At 59.2% G+C, this 22,330-nt stretch overlaps 1 protein-coding gene across 7 annotated transcripts in view; it reads right to left on the bottom strand.

Moving 5' to 3' along the window:
- Positions 1–19,951, bottom strand: part of SBNO2 (strawberry notch homolog 2) — a 42,268-nt gene extending 22,317 nt beyond the window's left edge. For 2 of the 7 annotated variants that reach the window (XM_061423414.1, XM_061423412.1), the window contains exons 1-4: positions 19,846–19,951; positions 5,534–5,725; positions 2,824–2,897; positions 2,100–2,208 (exon numbers count right to left, since the gene is read on the bottom strand). In XM_061423414.1, the coding sequence (XP_061279398.1) occupies positions 2,100–2,208; positions 2,824–2,897; positions 5,534–5,653 (303 nt within the window). In that variant the 5' untranslated portion in view covers positions 5,654–5,725; positions 19,846–19,951. Of the gene's footprint in view, positions 1–2,099; positions 2,209–2,823; positions 2,898–5,533; positions 5,726–6,368; positions 6,530–16,279; positions 16,399–19,845 lie in introns of those variants that run through there. The other 5 variants (XM_061423415.1, XM_061423410.1, XM_061423413.1 and 2 more) reach the window with 4 other exon arrangements.
- Between the last annotated feature and the right edge of the window lie 2,379 nt (positions 19,952–22,330).

Here is a 22,330-nt window from a genome sequence, read left to right on the forward strand (position 1 = left end):
CAACCCCATTTCAGGGGCCTTAGCTTAATTCCACCTGCCAAGTCCCCTCTGCCCCATGAGGTGACACGTCCACAGGTCCCAAGATGAGGATGTCTTTGGGGCTGTCCCTGTGCCAACCACCATGCGATGTCACTCAGTCTGAACCAGGAGCAGAGTGGACCCACCAGGCAGGAGCTGGGCTGGGAACAACCTTGAACGCCAGGCCCACTCTGGACTCTGTCCTGCTTTTGGCTACAGGCATGGGGTCCCAGGGGAGATGGAGGATGCTGACGACAGAGTCAGACGCTGGCTGCACTACAGTCTCGCACCTGTGTGACCCCATGGTCGGCAATGGGGTGAGAGCTCATTTGAAGACGTTTCACTGCTTTAAAGGAAGACCTGGTCCAAGTCGGCCCCCGCATGGGAGACTGGAGGATGAGTGGGCCGCGGCCACACTCTGAGCTTCTGTTGGGTGGATGTGTGACCTCCAATCACCTCCAATGAGGGTGCTCTTTCCCACCTGGGGCAAGAAGCGGATGCAGTAGTGCCCCAGGGGATTCTTGGCTCGGAAGCCGTGTGAATTCTTGACAGAGCCCAGGAGACGGTGGAAGCGCTGAGTGGGATGGGGAGTGAGGCCCCTGAGCCACCGCAGGAGCTGGGTCAGCCCACAAAGGCTTCCACTGGCCCTAGACTCAGCATGGCCTAGGCCTCATTCATCTAGAACAGGATGTCCCAGCAAGGGAACAAGCCTGGACACAGAGTCAGGCCCTGGACCCAGTGGACAAGAGGCCCATCAGCTGCCAGCGCATGGCTAGCAAATGCCCAGAGATGAGGGGTCATGGCAGATGCCCTGGGAGTGTGAACCCACCAACCTTCCTCTTCTGGTGGTCAATGGTGTCCTCACGGACCAGTGGCCGGCAGTGGAAACCGCAAATCCTTCTATAGAGTCCGGGAGGCTAGATCCACGGGACTCCTGTCCCCACCCCACTACCCTTGCCCTGAGGGTCTCAGGTGGCCCCCGGGGTCTCAGGCTCTGCTCCCCAGGCCACAAGACCATCATGTCACCTCCTGGGCAGCCATAAAGGTCACTGATGGAGCAGCTCAAATGATAGACACATCTTGCGTTCAGGGCAGGCGTCCAGGGCATGGCATGGGGGCAACGCCTCCAGGCTCTGGGATCTCCCTGCCTCCCCAGTGCCCAGGTTCTGCCTCCCTCATCACATGCCTCCCCATGCTGTGTCTCTACAGGGACTTCTGGCAAGGTTAGGGCCACTCTAACCAGGATGACCTCAGCTCTGTCTTTACTAATTGACCCACAAAGTCCCGACAGCCGAGTAGGTTCTCATCCTGAGGTCCCAGGAGGATGTGAATTTGGGGGGATGCAGTCATCGCGGCACACACTCCCACCGCCTCGTCTAGCTCTCTGGCCAGTCCTGCTGTCCCCAGTGGGTGTAGACCAGTCGGAAGGGCCTTGGCCTCGTCCATGAGAGCCCAGTAGGCCTGCACTGGCCTGTGTGTCCATGGCCTTCCTCAGCCTGTCACCTGGTGGGGCCCACAAGCTCCCACATTATGGAAGGAAACCTGAGCACCTGACACCCCCACCCCAGCCGGTCCACTGGATCGTCCCCAGACTGTGCGCTGAGTCTGCCCAGACACAGAAGCCGCTTGGGGGCCGAGGATTCCAAGCTTCCAAGGGAGACTCAGCACCACACAGCCCCTGTTGCCCCTACTTCCTGCCCCCAGGTGGGGGTCACCCTGGCATTAAGGCCCCCCCAGGACAGCACTGGGCTTCTTCCCGCAGACCCTCTGCAGCTCTCGATCAAGGGCTGCTGAGTGGAGGGAAGCGCGGCACCACCTGTGAACCCCCTGGACGAGGCACAGGGACTGTGGACCCACCAAGGCGCCCGAATGGAGAAAGCGCATGGGCAAAGCGCTTGTGATACGGCCTATGACCTGCATGCAGGTGAGAGTGACAGCAGATGGGCCCCTGGCCTCAGTGACATGACCTCTGACCCAGCATCCCTGCTACGGAAAAGTGACACCGGCTATCCCCCCACACAAGCCCCGTCCGCTGGCACTCACACCTCCAAGAGGCGCACAGCCCAGCCAAGGTCTCCTACCTGAGGAAAATCACTGCTCTTTGGTGGGAAGCTGGGGGCGGTGGCCGCGGGGCCATAGCTGGGGTCCGTGCAGGGCTGGCCCATGATGAAGGAGGAATTCATGAACTGGCTGCAGGAGGAAAAGGAAGCTGAGCTGGTGGGCGTGGTAGAACTCTGCCCACCCACCCCGCATGCAGGACAGAGGTGGGGGTCACCAGCCTGCAAGAACAATTCTGGTACCTCAGAAACTCTGCTTAGGAAGGGCCCACGTGCCCACATCCCCAGACACGGAACCCCAGAAAAACCTTGAGGCTCTGGCTGCATGCTCTTTTCATGCCCTTTGCACGGGCCATTCCTTGGCCAGATTCCAGGCCTGCTCCCCACCCGGCAAACTCCTATTTATCCTTCAAAACCCAGCTTGCCAATGCCCTTCAAAGAGAAGTTCCCCTCCAGGCTCCTTTCAGCCCCATAGTTTCTCACTGCCCACATGATGTCCCCACAGTGGGACCCTTCCTGGGCCCCTTGTCCCCACTACTGCTGCTTGTCTCCCTGGAGGGTTCTCGTTAAGGCAGATCATAGCAGGTCAGTCTAGGGCTTGGGTCTCAACCCTCCTGATTGGACAACGAAGCCCCACTCCCCAACTGACAGCTCTGGTTCCATTTAGTCCCAACTGTGGGATGGAGAAGCAAAGTGAAGCCCTGTGGGTGGGGACCCTTTAGCAGGACCCTAGGAGCTGGATACTTACTGGCTTTCGCTGGAGAAGGCTGGGTATGTCGTGGGCGAGAAGCTGTTCCACCAGGGGTAGTGCAGCATGGTGTCCTATGACAAAGCAGTGGGCATCAGGGGAGGGGGTGGTGGGGCAGGGTCCCTGGTCCCCGCCACTGCCCTGGGGCAGGGTCCAGAGGGCACTGAGCCCCTCTCCCACCAGGGGCCTCCCAGCAGGTTCACTGTGCCTCCGTTTCTCCAGAGGGCCAGGGTGAACAGGAAGGTCCATAGAATATGACTGGCTCAGAGAAGGGGCACATGACCCCAACCTATCAGTCAGAGCCTTCCCTGGGATTTTATATTTACAGCCAGTGGGACTGACACCGCCTTCAGAAGGCAGGCCTGGGGGACTTGACTGGTCCCAAGATGGGTCCCTATGCAGGCTAGCCAATCAGAGCCTGCCTGGAGAAAAGAGGCTGGCCCTCCCCTGGGGAGGAAAACGTCCTGGGAGATTAGCCAGGAGCTTCCCAGGCCTCATGTAAACTGATGAAGGAGATGACACTCCTGCTCAGGCAGTGCAGCAGATAATATAGAACTGCCAGATAAGATACAAAACAGCCAGTGAAACCTGGCCAATGAAATTGGAATTTCAGATAAAGAAAAGATAGCTCTTAGTGTCAATACTGTGGGCCAGTCCCAGTGTGGCCTGAGGGGCCACCCCTACGTTCAGTGGCCAGAGACAGACAGGCTCTGTGCACAGCCCAAGAGCCTGCTTTGTGGGCTCCAACTGCCCAGAGAGAAGCTCAGCCCCCACGCAGCACCTCCCTGTACTCAGGTCCCCATCTCGGCCCAAACATCCTCCCCCAGATTCCAGTATCTCAGCCCCTGTGGTCCGCATGTGCTGTCCCTGCAGAGCTTGCCTCCTGGCCTGTGGCTGGCTTCCTGGGTCACCACCATGGGACATGGCAGGAGCCTACTCCCTGCAGAAGAGCTCCCTCGTCTGCAAACTTGCCTGAGCTGGGGCTTGCTCTGACCCAGGAATTCTACTCCAGAAGCACACCCCCAGGGACTCATCTAGGAGCGGGGAGAAAACAGTGGCACTATTTATAGCGGCAGAAAACTAGAGTCACCCCAAAGGCGCAACAACGGGGAAATAATTAAGCAGATGATGAGACGCTGAGGAGGAGGAATCCTGAAGGGTTATTAAGAATGACAGGCACAGGCTCCAAGCCCACGAAACGGAGAGACATGGCATGTGAGGAAGGAACACACCTCATGCCACAAGTCAGAGAGGGCATGGGTGGGCAGAGGCTTGGAGACAGGCAGGGCCGAGGAGGGCAGGGCCCCTGTGGGCATAGCTACATGGGTACAGGTGTGCCTGGGGGAAGGCCTGGCCTGAGGCTGTGGGGGGGTCTTCAGCTGGATCTGCTTTCGCTCCCTCCCTACCAAACAGTGAGGCCTGCTCGACTTGACCTGGTGCTGTGCTCTGCCATGTCAGGGCGCCTCGTGGGCACAGCTGAGCATGGGGTGGATCCTGGATCAGATCCTGTAGGATCAGATCCTGTAGGATCAGACCTACAGCCCCGTCTGATACTACACTTGGAAGTCTGGGGTGCCTCCTGACAGCTCTGGGCCCTTGACCTGGAACTCTGCCTTGCTCCAGTGGCCTAGTGCCCGGCCTCTCTGAACCCCAAGCTGGATCCTTGCTTTCTCCCCCTGCCGGCCTTTCCTTTCCATCCCAGCAGATGTCGGGGGAAGACATGCCTGAGTGTACCTGCTGCTGCTGCTGCTGCGCCCACACAGCCCACATCCCACTTGCTCCCCCTGCCGAGCAGCTCAAGTCTCCCCACCAAGACATTCAACTTCTTTTCTTTTCTGCAGGGAAGGAGCCCTGTTCTGCTCCAGGCAGGCCGGACTCTCTGGAGTATGCTGGCCCCCTCTGTGCAAGGCCTCCACACCCTCTGTGACATGAGGAGGCCCAGCACCCACAGTCATTCTATCACTTGTGGTTCTTTACTGCAGCCGTCAGAGCTCAGATGCGAGTGAGGTGTCCCTCGGCAGGTGGAAGCATAAACCAACCGTGGGACATGTGGACGATGGGAAGAAATGGGCTGTGAAGCCATGGAAAGACTCAGAAGAGCCCTGCACGCACATCATTAAAGGGAAGAAGCTGGTCTGAAGAGTCTACACAGTGTCCTAGTGTCCTCCCTAGGACATTCTGAAAAAGGTGAGACTCGAGAGAAGGATGCATGGGGCAGTGGGGTTAGGTGGCGACACTGCTCTGTAATGCCGACCAGGGGATACAGGTCACCTGACATCTGTCAAAACCCACAGAACACCTAGCAATAAAAGTGAACCAAATGTCACTATGGTCCTCAGACAGTGATGCTGATGGGCACCGGCTCCTGGGCTCAGCACCCTGAGGACCCTGAGACACTAACGGAGGGGAGAGGAGCGGGGAGGGTTGTATGGGAACTTTCTGTGCAGTTTTCCCATGAACCTAAAAGTGCTTCAGAAATAAAGTCTTGAAAAATAAGGAGAAAGAAGTGCCGTGGCAGAGTGGATGACCGTGACTGGCCAGCAATCCCAGCCACTGATGTCTCGTGGGTGGGGCCAGTAACCCAGGCCAAGCCTCCCAAGGGCCGGCTGTGGTCCTGGCATCAGAAACCATACAGCAAATGTGTGAGAGACTCGGGGGTGGCGCATGACCCCCAGAGGGTCCTCCCCACACACCCGGGGCTGGGGCTCACCTGGACGCTGGGCCCACACAGTGGGGTCTGCAGCGGCGGCGGGCTGTATAGGACGCTGCCAGCTGGCGGGGCCTCGTGCGGAGGGAGCTCCCCATCCATGGCGGGCCCCACTGCCAGCATCAGGGGGCTCCAGGAGCCAGGCTGCAGGGGCAGCTATCTGGGCTTCTTGCTCCGCGGTGGTGGCATCATGACCTGGGGAAAGACAGGCATGTCCCAAGGTTGCCCTCCAACCCCAAAGGATGGGGAAGGGTGCCTCTGGGGACAGTGGGCTGGGGGCGGCAGGATCCCTAGGGGAACCCTCAGATGACCCCAGCCCACCTGACTACCCCACCCACACGGGGGCTATGCTGGGGGATCCATCAACTGCCCCATCACTCCCTCCTAGGCAAATGGCCAAGACCTCCAGGATGAGGGCAGCCCCTTGGGAGTGGGGGCCCTGCTGCACTCCCACCCTTGTTCTCAGGCCCCTGAATCCTGTGGGCTCCGGGGCTGCTCCCACCACCCACAAAGGGAACCTTGAGCCCTGGGAGCCTAGCTTGAGCCACAGGGACACACCCCCAGATCTGTGACTAGTGTCTGGAAGAGAAGAGGTTTGGCCAACTGGCAGCTCTGAGCTGGAGGGGCCGCAGGGCCATGGGAGCCCCATCCTACTGCAGCCAGGTCAAGTGTGCCGAGGCTCTCTGGGCAGCTGGGCTGAGCCAGGAGGAGCCCCCAGACCTGGGTGGGGCTAGGTAGGGTCACATAGGGTCCCACTGACAAGGGGGCAGACACCCAGCTGGGGAAAGCACAGGGGACGACCCAGCCCCATGTGATCTCCCCACCCCGCCATGCCCACCTGCCCATGGCCTGGGTAAGACCAACATACTGCAGGCCACATCACCAGTGGAGGGTGGGGACCCCAGGCTGACTGAGCGCCCCTCAGGACAAGGCCTCGGGACGTTAATCACCCAGAGAGGCAGGAAGGGGAGGCGGCTGCCACTCCCGGCCAAGCCCTGAGTGAAGAAATCCTCAGGACTTCCAGTAATCTCTGCCACACGTAGTCTTGTGCAATCCTGCGGGGGGGCGGGGAGAGCCGCCTGCACCCACTCGCTGACCGTGAGTGCCTCACCCGAGGTCCAGAGGGACAGGGGCTGCATCCAGCCCTTCAGGAAGCCTGGGGGCTGGGCCGCCCCGCCTCGGCTAGAGAGGCTGGCAGGACGCCAGTCCCCCCGGCTCTCAGCAGGACCTGGCGGCACCAGGAGGAACACATGGCTGCTCTGGGACCCATGGCCTCGGTCAAGCGGATGGTCAAACCCAGCTCCACGTCTAAGGGTTGGATAACCTCCAAAGATTCGGGGCCCAGAGCTCCGTGAGCCTCAGTCTGATCATCAGGAGAATGGGCTGTTTGGGCATAAGGCTTGTCAGGAGCTCCATGGAACCTGAAGCCTCCAAGACCCCAAGCCACTCAAGTGACTGCGCTATCACAGAAAACCTCAATTCAAGCTCTTTGATTTAAGAGACTCCTCAACAGGTCTACATGGGGCCAATCCTATACTCACTCCCAGGCGCTTCTCAGCTCCACACCTGCAGAGGCTGGGGCTGCTCCCTTGGGAAGCACCATCCAGAGACCATGGCCGAATGGCACAGGAGGGGGACCCCTGGGCTGTCCTTGGGGTGCATGGAGCCCCAGGGATCCCCACTGGCAGCAGGCCAGGCCTGTGTTACACCCATTCTGAGCGTTTGGCCCTGCAGGCTCAGGCCCCACATCACAACCCAGGGCATCACATCCTTCCAGAGGAAGAGGCTGTCCCCGTGGGGAGGCCTCTCTATGCTCCATGGGGAAGTCATGACTGGAAGGGGGGTTACTGTGACGGGACCTGTCTGTCCTGTCCTACCAAGACATGTGGGGGGGCATGCCCTGGGGACCCCAGAGGTCTTCTCTGACCAAGCAGAGCATTCAGACCTAGACCTGGGGGGGGCTGTGGGGAGGGGATCAATGGGGCTGCGAGTCAAGAGGGCCGCTGGGGATCGTGAACCCAAATAGGGGGAGGGGACATGGTGCCACCTGGGGCTTGACAGCACCTCCCCTGGCTACACAGTAACCTCGGAGGTAGCAGTCCTGCTCCCACGTGTCCAGCCGGGGGAATGGAGACACACCCACACAGCAACCTGAACACTCACATCCACAACAGCCAAAGGGCATATACAGCCCGAGTGTCCCCGAGCGGGTGATGGATCAACACACGTGTCCCTCCACACCTGGGACCACCCCTCAACCACAAAAAGGGGTGAAGCCCTGACACTCGCTACCATGTGGATGGACCCTGAGAACACAATGCTCAGTGAGAGAAGCAGACACAGAAGGACACAAAGGGTGTGATTCTACTGACGGGAAACGTCCAGAACAGGATGCTCCACAGACACAGAGAGTGGGTTCCTGGTTGTCAGGGGCTGGGGTGGGGCTGACACTGTGCCCACCACCATCCCCACAGCCCCAGAGGCCACCCTTACAGCATCGCCGTCCTTGGATGCCCAGCCTCAAGGTCATCTCTGGGCCCCACCACCAACTTCAGCCCACTTCACCCTGTTGCACACTCAAACACAGTCCTCCCATCCCCTAACTTTCTGACCTCTGCTGAGCAGCCCCAACCTGCCCACCTCTCTGGGGTCAGGACAGCATTACCAGCTCCCAAGCTTCAGAGGCTGCACTACCCGGGTATGAAGGAGGCCGGACCACAGCATATGTTTGCTGAGACGTGAGCCCCATGGCACGTGCAGCAGGGCTGCTCGCAAGGTGCTCTCGGGGAGGGGCCGCTTTGAGTTGCAGGATTTCCTTTTGAGATCACATTTCAAATGAGTCATTGTACAACAGAAAGATCAAGGAATTGGTGGCCTGGACAGGACGATGGTGGGGCAGGGGATGGAATGTGGGAAGAGGCCAGGTCTGGGGCAGCCTGATCCCTGGGATACATCCAGCTGGTGGGTGACCATGGCCACTCCTGCCTCTCAGCTGAGCCCACTTCACCTCGGTGCCCTGGCGAGACCTCAGTGCAGGGCCAGTGCCCCAAGAGTGGGCCATTTGATGCGCATTAAGGGCTCAGCCTCCCAGGCACCCTCGGAACCAGCCACCCGGACCCCTGCCTGGTGCTGCCTGGGCCCAGGTGGTCACGTGTTACCAGGCCCCCCAGGAACCCCCTCTCCAGGCATCAGGGACCTGCCAGTCTCCCCCAGGCCGCAGGACAGCAGTCCCTCTGGCCACCCCTCGGCTAGACTCTGAGCATTGGCCCTGGGATCTGGGATGGGGGAATGAGTTGGGGGGCTGGTGGGGGCAGTGGCCTGGGTGGAATCAGGGGGCCGGGGCCGGGATGTCTGGGGGAGGGCTGGGGTGGGGACGCCCCTTCTTGCCCTACTGGTCAGAGAAAGCCTAGGGTCAGTCCCCAGCAGGGGTAGTCGGAGAGTCTCCTCTGCTCCTGATAGAGGGGTCCAGCCGGGTCAGGATGTGCTGCAGTCGGAGGGGCAGAGGGGTAGGGAAGGTCAGGCAAGGGGAAGGAGCTCTGTTCTGGGGGCACTGGCCACGTCCTGAGGTCCCATCTGGGCTGGCTGGCATAGCTTACTCTGTCAGGACCCCTGGAAGGGCAAAGGCCCCTGGATGGCCATCTCCGTGGGTGGGCCAAAAAGGGAGGGGGTGGGTCCCAAGGGAAGCCTCAGGGGCCCTTCCTCACTGACTGACCAGGCCAGGTACTCAGGTGGGACACATGGGGACACAGGGCCAGCTGGTGGGCAATGGAGGCAGAGGGCTATGGAGGAGGGCCCAGCGTGTGTGGGCGGAAATGACGGAACAGAGGAGGCATGCTGGAGAGAGGGGTGACCCCCAAGCTCAGGTCCACCAGGAACAGGCCCTTAATTAGAAGCAGGCTCTTCACAGACAAAACCAGTTAAGATGGGGTGGTGGGGCCTGTGTCTTTACAAGAGGGAAATCTGGACACAGAGACCCTGGGAGTGGCCGTGTGGTAATGGAGGCAGAGACGGGTGCTGTGCCCACAAGGCCAGGACACCAAGGACCACAGGCCATTCCAGAAACTGGGAGAGGAAGGAAGGACCCTTTCCTGGAGTGGGTGGAGGGAGCACCGCCCTGCTGCACCTTGATCTCAGACAGCTGGTCTCCAGAACTGGGAGAGTAAATCCCTGTGGTTTAAGTTGAGCCTGTGGTCAGCTGTTACAGCCGCCCATGGACGTTCAGATGGAAGGCAAAGACAAACCCTAGCTGGAGGAGAACCAACCCCAGACCCAGGTGACGGAGTGATGTTTGAGGAAATGAACGTTTATGTAGAAGAGGAGACCCTAAGGCTGAGTCCTGTGGGCACCGATTCAGGGTCACCTGCGCTGGTTGTGTCTGCGCCCGCAGACCTGTGCGCTAGCGGGCACAGAGCTGCTGGCCCAGGGTACTCTGAGGACCGACCGCAAGCCAGGTGCTTCTCAAAGCAGCTCCCACACCTAGAGGGCCACCTCAAATCTATAAGGACCTGTCAGAGTCTCACAGCCCTCGGGAGGTCAGCCAGCACCCCCACCAGCTCTGAGGACACAGCTTAGGGGCATGGAGCCCTTCATACCCAGTCAATAGCCCAGAAGGGAAGCGGGATGAGGACAAGGAGCTTCTTTAGTCACAGCTGGAAATGCTGAGCCTAGGTCTCGGGGCCCTGATCCCTGGTCCCCACTCTCAGGTGCAGTCCAGCCTTATCAGGAGAGAGCCCGCAGGATGGCACTCCAGCTGGCCTCCCCTTGCAGCTGATGGACCTTCCAACCTGCATCTGTGTGGACAGGTTTGGAGTGGCTGCCCATGATGACAGGGCACATGCACGCAGGCTTCCTCTTCTGGGAAGTGCCTGTTCAGGGCTCGTGTTTATTCGTGGTCTTGAAAAGGCTTTAGATACACTGAGCTTGTGGTCTCCTTGGACCCCCGGATCTTCCTCCCCTGAGTGGACTTTAAGTTGAATCCCGCAGGCCTGACATCCTAGTCCTTGGACACTGATGTCCAGGGTCGGCAGGGAGAAGAGTCTGTTCCTCCTGACGCTTGCTGCTTGATGACAAGAGTCTCAGGCCAGCTGGCACACCACGTCCCTCTGCCCAGCTCCTTGGAGAGCCCAGAGATGGAGAGAGGAGGGTGCTCCCCACGGCTAGATCACACTAGTCCTGGGCGAGTGGTGAGACTGGCCAGCGCCCTCCTTGGGCTCCTATGGTCCAGCCTGGTGCCAAGAACATCACAAGAGACCTTCGCCCAAGCCAAAGGGCACCCCTGTGCCGCAGGAGAAAGGGTCTGTGCTGGGAAGAGGGCAGACACTCCTAAGTCGCAGCAGCAGGGGTCCCAAGACCCACCAACAGGCCTATGTCTGCTTTTCCTGTGCAGATGAGCATCCACAAACTCAAATCCTCCCCCAGGCCTGCAGGTCAGACGTTCAAGCAAGCTTACCAGCCTTGGCTTTGGGTCTCCCAAGGTTGGCTCAGCGCTGACACTGCCAGCAGGGCAGAGCTCTCCAAGGGGCTGCCCCATGCTGAGGGCAGCCGCAGTCGCAGCACACAGACACTGAACTCTGACCCTCCGTCCCTTTTGGCCTCATTGGAGAGAGTCCTCGGCTCATGAGGACCCCGTGATGATGCTGGAGCCCCAGGGACCCAGGGTCACCCCATCTCAGGGCCCCTAGTTTAATCCCACCTGCGAAATCCCTTTTTATGTGAAGGGACACATCTGCAGGTCCCAGGATCAGGACGGGGGCATCTCCGGGGCCCTTACTGAGCTGACCCCAGAACACAGCTAGGACACAGCCCGTGAGTAGACAGGTGGCCGGTAGGGCTAGGCACAGTAAGACCCCAGAAGTGCCTGGAGGTGATGAAGCCCCCAGCGGCGCCACGGAGGAGCTGTAGGCTGGTGGGGCCTCCCCCTCTCAAGTGCAGGAATGTGCTGGGGAGTCTAGATGGGCAGGTTCTGCAAGTCAAGTGGCAGGTCTGGATCTGGTGGGGGCAGCTGCACTCCAATTCTGTCCCAGCATGGGGCGCCTTCCTCCAGGTTCCCACGGTAAAGATCACCCACCCCCAAGGGTGTCCCGGACAGCCCCCGACGCCCACCTGGGGGCTCACTCACTCTGAGTCCTGCCCCCCAGACAACAGGCTGAGCTCCCAAATCTGATGAAACCCCCCCTCAAATCTCCAGTCAGCTGACATACCCCAAGCGACAGCAGAAGGGCCCCCACAGGGCTATTGGTAGGTGGTAGGGAGGGGTCTCTTACCCCACTTTGCAGCTTCCAGGGCGAAGCCACACCCTCAAGCTGGGGAAGAGTGGCCCTGGTGGCATTGATCTTTGAGGACACACCCGAATGTTCAGAATAGGAGAGAGCTCAGGGGCGGAGTGCTCAGGCTTCTCCATCCACCCCTGCCCCTACTGTCACAGTTCCTAGATCAGCCTTCCCTCACTGCACCTCACCTCCGGGGGCGGGGCGGGGGGGGGCGGCCCTGGCTCCTGCTGGCTCTGGGCATCTCTGGGCGGGACTCTCACCCCATCCGAGTTTGTGACTCAGAGCCACACAGGCCCCCTGCCCCGCAATACTACTCCTCCCCACTTCGTCCCCACTTCCTGGGTCAGCCTCTGACCTCAGCCTGCTGTGACTCCCACCCACCCGGGACTCCCGGGAAATGCCAGGCGCCAGCCTTCCGGGATGTGGCCCGGCAGGAAGGCCAGGGAGGCCACTTTCGGTTTCACTTGGGGACGGACACCAGGCTGGAGGCACCTGCCCCTCTCTGGGGCCCAGGGGAGGCTAGGCAGCGCCTGGCACGGAAGGGGTGCCTGAGGACCCAGGGAGGTACTGGGTGACCACTGCTCCCCCGCCCCACCCCCTGCAGGGGTCAAGTCAACGCGTTCCCTGAAGTGTCCCAGCATAGCTGGCCATGGACTCCCTTTCTGCCCCGTGGGCAGCACAGGGGGAGTGTAGGGCTGACCGGAGAGGAGTCACAGTAATGGGGGGGTGGAGGGGGAGGGGTTGGGGAAACGTGCCGGGTATCGCAGCCAACCGGGAGCCTACAGGAGCGTCAGGGCACTACCATCTACAGCTACCAGGGCGCCTCCTCCCACAGGGCCAGGCTTCAGGGAGGGGCTCCTGGACCTCCTACTGCCCACACCCGGCTCAGGCACCCCTGCACCAGGAGCCTGCCTCCCCACAAGCCCACTTCCTGCCAGCAGCTGTCAGGGCAGAGCTGGGGCTTGGGGAGCTCCCAGGGGAGTCTTGTTCACCGTCCATAAAACAGGGAGACAGCACCTCCTCTGCCCTCTTCGTGGGGCCAGCGGACACCCACTCACCCCAGGCCAGGCCCTGCTGTCTTTTTTTTTTTTGTCTCTTTTAACTACTTTTCTGTTTTATGGAGACACAATTCACATGCCATACACTTCATCCATCTAAAGTGAACAGCACAGTGGCCTTCAATACATCCACAGACTTGTGCAACCACCACCTCCATCTAATTCCAGAACATTCCATCACCCCCAAAAGAAAAGCTCACTCCCATCAGTAGTCTCCCCCACGCCCTCCCCAGCCCCTGACAACCAGGAACCTACTCTCTGTGTCTGTGGATCTGCCTGTTCTGGACGTTTCCCATCAGTGGAATCGCACCGTGCGTGTCGTTCTGTGTCTGCTTCCCTCACTGAGCACTGTGTTCTCAGAATCCACATCACCATATATAAATGACAGGCTTTGGCAGTGGGTACCTGGGCCAGCCCAGAGCATCAGAAATCGCCCTCACCTGAGACACCCACTTGAGGACAGGGCAGCCACACCCCCCAGCGAGGGAGGCTGGCGGCTGTCACCATGGCAGAAAGATGCAGAAAGTTGGCTCTGTCCCAGCCTTGCTCAGCTGTCCCAAGGGGGACTGACCTGCCAGCAGCAGGGGAGAGGGCAGTTCCAGGGGGAATACGGGCCCACAGACACCAGGCCGTATCTGGGCTGAGCAGACAGGGAGATGGTGGGCGAGCAAGGCTGGCCAAGCTTGGGCCTGAGTGACCTTGCTCCTGGCCACCCCAGGCGGCTGGCTGCAGCCAGCCCTCCCTGAGCCTGACCACGCAGCCCTTGGCTGCGGAAAAGTGGCTGGAGATGCTCCAAGCTGGCCCACTGACTGATTGCACGTACGCAAGGCACACATGCATGAACTCTCACATGTATGCACACAGGCAACACCACGCACACGTGTGCACGCAGCACTCACACGTGACACACGCACACTCCAGCAAGTACGTGCACTGCTGCACATGTGTGTCCACAGACACACACTGGCACATACGTGGGCAGACTCACACACACACCCTGGACCTGTGCGGCTGCCCAGGGGGCCCATGTCCCCACTCTTCGTGTCAGCCTCTAGGTGCCCCCACCTCTCCATGACCTGACCCCACATGAGGAACAGGCAGACCCCGCCCCCGCCAGCAACTGTGAAAGCTTCACGGGGCGGAGGCCCTGTGAGGAGGGAGGCAGCCTCTGGAGACTGGACACAGTTGCCTCTTTATTCCCAGCCGGCTCGCTCATGAGGCCAGAGCCCTCTGCTGGGTCAGCGTTTCCGGCCCAGCTCCTGTTGGTTGGTGGGGGTGGGGTGGGGGGTGCTCTGAGACTTTACTAGAAATGAGCTGGGCCAGCCAGCTGGTCATGTCTGCAGTGGCGGTCCAGCCTCTGTTCCCCACCCCACCAAGGGTCGGGGTGGTCAGGCAGCTGGAGAGACCTGGCCCTGGACTGCACACCTGAGGCCAATGCTGCCCCACCCCAACTTCAAAGCCAACTGCCTCCTCTGCGCTCTGCCACACAGGTTCCCCTGGAAACAAAGCCCCTCACCCGCTTATCAAAGCATAGACATCTCCCCCAAATGTGCGCGCGCGTACACACACACACACACACACACACACACACACACGGCAGGTCCAGCTCTAGACAGGTGTGAGCAGATGTCTGCTCAGAGGCAGAGTTAAACAAAGGGCCCTCCCGCCCTCTGAAATCCCCTCCCCGAATGCCTTCCCCTAGGTCCTCACATTGGCTGTCCCTGGGGATAGCATCTCACGCTTGTCAGACTCCCCAGGGTCTGTCCGATGCCCACCTGGGTCTCCCCGGCTCAGGGGTGTCCGGGGATCACCCATCTCCTGCCCATTCACCCAGGGCCCAAGCAGACAGCCCTGAGGAGCCATCACCCACCTCTGGGGACTCCCCTAGGAAAATACAGGGCCTTTGGAAGAAAAAGTGCAGATGGGCAGGGAGTGGCCTCCCCAGGCCGCCCAGCAGGCCCAAGTCTCAGCCCAAGGATGGGGTACACAGCCACTCCTCTGCTTGCAGCTTCTGTAACTGTTGAGCCCCCCCGCCCCCAGTCAGGTACACAGAGCCCCAGGCGGGGACACAAAATCAGGGTCAGATCCAGCTCAGGCTGGATTTCCAGATTTCCCTGGAACCTCAGCCTCTGACAGGTGGCCCTTCTTCCCTCTGGACTCTGGGGGCCCAGCCCCACTTGCCTCGAATCTTTCCTGCAGGGACAGATCCACCACACTGGCCTCTGAGTTGGGTCACCTAGCCTGGCAGGAGGTAGGCAGGTTCCCACCTGAAGTCTGTCCAACACCAGCCCCCCTCATCACAGGTGCAACATTCACCACCCCTCCAACTGCCAGCAGGCTTCCTCCCAGACAGCTTCCAGGCCAGGTGCAAACAGAGGGGACCATACCTGGCCAGTCAGGCAGTGGACAGGCAGAAAGGAGGCCCAGGGTAGGCAGGACCAACACACTTCCCACACTCAGCTCTCTCTCCCTTTCCAGAATGTAACAACATGATGCTAGACACTCCTGCCTGGCTATCCACGCCTCTGCTCCCAGGCACCAGCTTCTCCCTGCCAGTGCTCTGGTGCTGGGAGGACACCTCACCTTCCCCATCAATCCACACACGCTACTGCTCCACAGGCTCCAGGTCTCGGCAGCCTTGGGGTGGGGGCCACCTCTGCCCACCAGCGCTCCCCGCCCAGCTCCAGGAGACACTCCCACCCAACATGCTCTGCCTGCTCAATTTATACCAGCAAGGGTCCCATCCCAAGGCCATGGGATCGCACCAGTAAAAACGCAGGGCGGAGAAGCCAGGACTGCAGGAATCCAGGGAGAAGGGTCACTGCGGAGAAAGGGTGGGAATCTGCGAGGAGCCTGAGATCAGGGGTCACCCAGAGAGGGAGGGGCTATAGTTACGGAGCTGGAGAGTCACAAGAAGAGAAGAGTCAAGGAATGACCCGGGAGCAGCCAGGAAATCACCAAGTGCAGGAGAGTAGCAGAGAAGCACGGGGTCAAGGGTCACCAAAGTGAAGTCCGGGTATCACCAGGGAGCGCCAGATAGAGGGGGATCAGGGAATCAGCGAGGAAAGAGACAGGAAAGGGTTGGGAGTCGCCCTGTTTCAGGGTTCATGCCAAGGCGGGTGTCAGGCGGGGGTGACGGAGCGGCGCAAGGTCCGGGGTCGCCGAGGACCGGGTTAGAGTTGACTGCGAAGGACGGGATCGGGAGGGTCGCGGCGGAGGGCGGGATCAGGGGGTCGCCCATAAGGGCGGGGATACGCCGCCGCGCTCCCCCCGCCCGCGGTCCCGGAACCCCAGAATTCCGTAACCCCCGGCTCGGGGCGCGGGCGGCCGCGAGGTGCCATGGCCTGCGCGGGCCGGGGAGAGCGGCTTGGCCGGGCAGGGGTAGCGGGAGCGGGCCAGGGGTGGAGCCGGGCGCGCCTCACCTCGGACCCGGGTCCGGCCGGGCGCGGAGCCCGCGGCGCCTCCGTTTTTCCGAGCTTCGCCGCGGCAGCGCTCACTTCCGGGTTTCGAGCGCCATCTTGGGGGGGCTCGCGCACTTCCGGTCATGCCGTGGGGGCGGAACCTCTGGTGGGCGGGGTTTGGGCGCGGGGCCTTCTCGCGGTGACCCCCCTCCCCCAGCCCCTTGAAGCCCTTCTGCCTTTGGAAGGGGCTCGAATTCTCGAGTGAGCCTCAGTTTCCTCCTCTGCAGCATGAAGTACAATGCCTACCTGCAGATCTTTGCATAACTCTGCCCTCCCCTGGTGCACTCTGACCCTGACCTTTCAGCCACTGGGGTTCTCGGACAGCCCAGACCTTGGCCTCGCAACCATCTGAAAGGGACCTGGGTCCCCCTATCATGCTCCCTCTCTTTGTTGCTTCCCTACCAATAGTAGTCTGCTCACTAATCTATCTCCAGTCTAGAATAGGAGTCCTGGGACCACCCGCCCCCGGATAGGGAGCCAGGCACACAGGGTCTGATTAGCCCCAGAGGCCACCCTGAGAAAAGCAGGATCCTCTCAGGCAGGGGCCTTGAGACCTGAGTGGCTTCCCTGCTGTCTCCTTCCCCATCAGGGCTTCCAGGGGCCTCATGCAAACAACGCTGGGATCTGCCTCATTGTCAGGCACAGGATGGGACTCAGCTGTGGCACAGGCCTGCTGTGTTCCTGTGACTGGCAACTACTGGACCCACCAGGGGCTGGGCCTGGCAGGTCAGACAGAGCCAGTGCAGGAGGCACCACCCCCTCCCCAGCAGGGAATGAAGACACTGCCGCCTTTTGCTGGACCCACCTCACCAGCCAGCCAGAGACCTCCTGTACCTGGTCCAACCCCTTGAATTTAGAGGCCACCTCTTCACTTGCTTGTCTATTCAGTCAACTCTTATGGATGCTGCTATGTGCCTGGCCTTGAGCTGGACAAGTCCGGGGCCCCCAGAGAGGACTCAGTTCTCATCCTTGCCCTCAGGAAGCCTCCAGTCTAGGGGAAACAGAGCTGGGACCAGACACTCCCATCTGCAAGATCAGGCATAGGGCCAGTGAGGAACAAAGTCTGCCTAGGGCATCATGGAGGGTGGTGTTGAGAGGGTGTTGAGGCTGAGGCTTTGAAGTTCAAGTAGGAGTTTCCCAGACAGTTAAACTTAGGAAGAGCAAATTAAAAGCTGTTCAAAGGCCAGATCTGGTAAGGAAGATGAGTATGTTTAAAAAATCTGTTTGCCTTGGGACATCCCTGGCAGTCCAGTGGTTAAGATTCCTTGCATCCACTGGAGGGGGTGTGGGTTCAATCCGTGGTTGGGAAACTAAGATCCCAACCCAATGGGGTGTGGCCAAAAAAAGAAAAAATCTGTTTGCCCTAAAAATTCAGGACCTCCTGTACCCAAACCCACAGGCACAAGGGAGCAGATGGGGAAACTGGGACCCAGAGAGAAGTCATATCCAGATGGAGCTTCACTTTGGCGTGCGTTCTTTGGCAATTGAGTTGTAACCCTGACCCTGGAACTATTCTTTATAGCTAATGAGAAGAAATCCAGTTGAGCAACAGACTTAAGCTTCAAAAGGGTGAATAAACTGATTTGCGGACCATCTGGTGGCATGTTCCAGTTTCTGCTCACACAACACCATCAAACAATTTGCAGGGCCCAGTGACATGTGAAAACGCAGGGCCCCTTGTTCAAAATGTAGCAAGAACTTCAAGACTGGGACCGTTAAACTGAGCACAGCCCCCCAAGCTCCAGGCCTGAGTGAAGTCCCAAGTTACACACCCATGAAGCTGGCCCTGCCCCCACTGTGGCCCTTTGGGGTCTGACTGATAGTACCTGCATTTTGCCGGTGGGGAAACTGAGGCGCAGAACTGTTCCACAGATGGCCCAGGTCACAGAGAGAGCCGCTGAAAGGCGTGGACTTGACCTCCACCACGTCCACCTCAGAAAAGCACGAGATCTCTATGGGTAATTCTGCCTGAAATGGGGGCAGTTTGCCCAGGCCGGGGTGGGTCCAGCCATCTCAGCATGGAGGAAACTGCCAAGTCTGGGGATGTCTAGGGAATTAGTCAGATTTGGGGATTTCCAGGGAATTGCGAAAGGCAGCCTGGGAGACCAGAATGGATGCTGCTTTGGAGCTCAAAACCTGGCCCTAGGTGCTGTGTGACCCCCAGAAAGTGACTTAACCTCTCTGTGCCTCCATTTCCCACAGATAATAGTGGCTATTATTTTTCAGACAGCTAAATGAACAGTGCCTAGTATTAAGATGTTATGAATGTTTCCAGGTGAATGTCTGGATCATGGGGTCACCTAAGTGACCCCATTCAATCGTCAGAAGTGACCAAGGCTTTTCATCTGGTGGGGACAGGCTCACAGAAGACCACGGGTCTGCTGGTGGAGTTCTGTTTAAAGTTAAAGAGCCTCTTCTTCAACCCCTCCCTCTGCCCCTGCCCCATGGAGGGGCACCTGACTGTCCCCCAGACACTTTGACCAGGCTCAAGGAAGTAGGGTCGCCATATAAAATGCAGGACACAAAGTTAAGTGTGAATTTCAAGTACAGGAAGAATAATTTTTCTTGCCAGTAGAGCCCAGGCAACGTTAGGGCTATATTTATACCAAAGAACTACCCTCCGTGTATCTGAAATTCACATCTAACTGGGATGGAAGTCCTATGTTTTTATTGGTGAAATTCAGGCACTCGACGTGGGAAGTACCACGGACAGAAATGGGACCCAGGAGAAGCCCTGGCGAGCGGCTCCCTCTCGCGGAGCCTTGGCGTTCCCACCTGCTAAATGGGCGAGATGTTAGCACCAAACACACAGGCGAGTTCCCCATGCGGATCATTATTTCAAAAGAGCAGAAAACTTCACACGGATGGAGGTCAGATCACTGGGGGCTTCCCTTTGAGCCAGGCGATTCTCGGCCTAAGTCAGGTGTCCCCCACCAGCCTCGGTTTCCCTCCCGGGAAGGACCCCGGAGCTAGGCCCGCCCAGGGAGGAGGAGCCGGGTGATGAGCAGGTGAGGCGGGGCAGGTGGACCCGGCCCGGGGGCAGGGGCGGGGACTCGCCACTTCCTGTTTCTCCACATTCTGGAAAGCCCCAGCGTTCCCGGGCCGCGGAGCGCCTCCTCCCTCCCCGCTCCTCCGGGCCCGGGTCCCTCACCACTTCTCCTTTCTGCACCCGCTTCCCCCCAGCCCAGTGGTCGGTTCCCGGCTCCCTCTCCCCTCCTCTCCCCGCCTCCTCTCCTTTTCCCATCTCTTCTCCGGCTCTCCTTTTTTCTCTCCTCCTGGAGACCCAGTCGGCGCCTCCAGGGTGCAGAACAGAAAACCGAGGCAGCAAGGTCCCACGAGCCATGTCCGTGTCCCCCGGCCTCCGGTCACTTTCCGTCTTTCCTCCGCCCCCACCCCGAGTCTCTCTCTCGATCGCTGTCCCCTTGTCCCTCGGTTCGTCCCAACCTCTGTCCCCGGCTCCACCAGTCCTCCCGCACACACGGAGCCGACTCCGCCCTGTCCAGCCACCACGCCCCCTCTGTGCCCACCTGACACTTGCCCCGAGGCGTCCTCAGTCACCGGCGTTGGCTGGCGATTTCCAGGGCCCTACAGCTCCCTCCCGCCGGGTCTGACCGGGAGCTGGATCCTGCCAGGCTCGGTTAGGCTGCCTCTGAGCCGGGGCCACTTCTGGGAACCGCAAACCTGTCCAACAGGTTTGAGATCCGCCCCAGACAGGGCTTCCCGCCTCTCCGCTGGGCCGGGGACACCAGGGTTGCAGGGGTTAAATGTGACACCTGACTAGTACCCCCCAACCCCAGGCTGGGTCCTGGCTGGGCCCTGAGGTTGGGGAGCAGGTGGGAGGGGAAGAAAGATCAGCAGTTCACCCACCAAGCCCACAGGGGAAGAAGTGTAGGGGGAGAGCTGGCATGTGCCAAGGTCCCAAGGAACACCTATGGGGGGCACGGGCAGTGAGGCTGCGAAGAGGGAGGAGGTGTTGTTACCCTTCCTCCCACCCCCCACCCAACAGAAAGCTAGGGCGAGGCCTTTGGAGCACTAGGGAGCCACTGAAGGTTCTGAAGCAATGGTATGGTATGGTCAGGGTGGGGCTGGAGGTCACCTGATCTGCCACATATGCTGGACAAGAGGCCACATCTGCGAATTTCATCTGGTGGAAAGACAGAGGCTGGAGGAGGTGGAGCTGTTGCCCCAAAGCCAAAAGAGCCAAAGTTTGTATTTCTTATTTATTTCTTTTTGGCTGCATTGAATCTTATTTGCAGTGCACAGGCTTAACTGAGACATGTAGAATCCCAGTTCCCCAACTAGGGATCTAACCCGCTTCCCCTCCATTGGAAGGTGGATTCTTAACTGCTGGAACCCCAGGGAAGTCCCTCTGCATTTCTTTCTATCCAGGGCCAGTAGTGAGCTGGCCAAGGTGGGGGTGGTTGGTGAGGGGAGCAGGAGTAGATGTAGGCCAGGGGTGGGGGGTGCTTACCCAGAGGAGGGTGGGAGGGCTGTGGTGAGGGGAGGAGGTGGACCTCAGCTTTGGTGCCATGCCATGCATTCATCCACTAAATGTTTATCATCCCGGGGCCAGGCACGAGGGATAGAACAGAGCACCGGACACATCCGTTATGCTCCTGGGTCATAAGGAAATGGGCCCCCTGCCCCTGTGGCGCAGGACAGGTCCCTGCAACACAAGTGCCAGAGGAGGATCCAGGCAGGTGGACCAGGCCCTGCCTTGCCCCAGCCTGACCTCCCAGCTATAAACCACAGCCAGCTCTGAGCACTGATGTCACCTGTGCTGGGACTTCCTGAACCTTCACCTTGGATCTGCCTGGACCCACAGGGAAATTCCAAGCCAGGCGGGGACCAGCTGACTCATGTCCAGGCTCCAGTGGCATGCAAGTGGCCAGGTTCCTGAGGGGCATCGGGGGCATTTGGATCACTCTGTGGGATCTGCCCCCAGGCTTAGGGAGAAGCCAGACTCCCCAGCCTCAGCTCAGGAGTCCCCATCAGAACCTGCTGGGTGAAGCCAGGAAGCTGGGTTACAAAGGGTGAGAATTTGGGGGTATCAGAGCTGTTCTCCAAGTGGGATACTGAGCTGGTCATTTGATATCCCCAGGGCTGTACAAATGACCAGCCAAGAGGATGGAGCTCCAGTAGCAGAGCATGAGGTTACTACCTCCTGGGTTCAAATCCCAGCTCTGCTAGTGGCTCTGGGACCCCAGGCAGGTTACTTAACCTCCACGTGCCTCAGTTTCTCCACCTGTAAAATGGAAAAATCACAGTACCTCCTTTGGAGGGTTTTTGTGAGAATTTGGTGAGGATCACTGTGAGCTTGGGGACGTTATGGTAAAAATGTTTTAAAAAAACATTCACCACAACACAATTCATAACAGAAGTGGAAACAACCCCATGTACTTCAGTTAATGTAGTCACGTACAGATGTGAGAGCTGAACCATAAAGAAGGCTGAGCACCAAAGAATTGATGCTTTTGAACTATGTTGCTGGAGAAGACTCCTGAAAGTCCCTTGGACTGCAAAGAGATCAAATCAGTCGATCCTAAAGAAAGTCAACCCTGAATATTCATTGGAAGGACTGATGCTGAAGCTGAAGCTCCAACACTTTGGCCACCTGATGCGAAGAGCTGACTCGTTGGAAAAGACCCTGGTGCTAGGAAAGATTGAAGGCAGGAGGAGAAGGGGATGACAGAGAATGAGATGGTTGGATGGCATCACCAACTCAATGGACATGAATTTGAGCAAACTCCAGGAGATGGTGAAAAGGACAGAGAAGCCTGGTGTGCTGCAGTCCATGGGGTCGCAAAGAGTTGGACACGACTGAACAAGAATAACGTCAACTTCAGTTAATGGGTGGACACACACACCAGTCCCTCCACACACAGGAACATCATTCATCATGAAAAGGGATGAAGCCCTGACACTCCGTACCACATGGATGGACCCCAAGAACATGATGCTCAGTGACAGAAGCAGACAGACAGACACACAGGGTGTGATTCCACTGATGGG

This window comes from Bos javanicus, chromosome 7 (assembly GCF_032452875.1).
Source record: "Bos javanicus breed banteng chromosome 7, ARS-OSU_banteng_1.0, whole genome shotgun sequence".
NCBI lineage: Eukaryota > Metazoa > Chordata > Mammalia > Artiodactyla > Bovidae > Bos > Bos javanicus.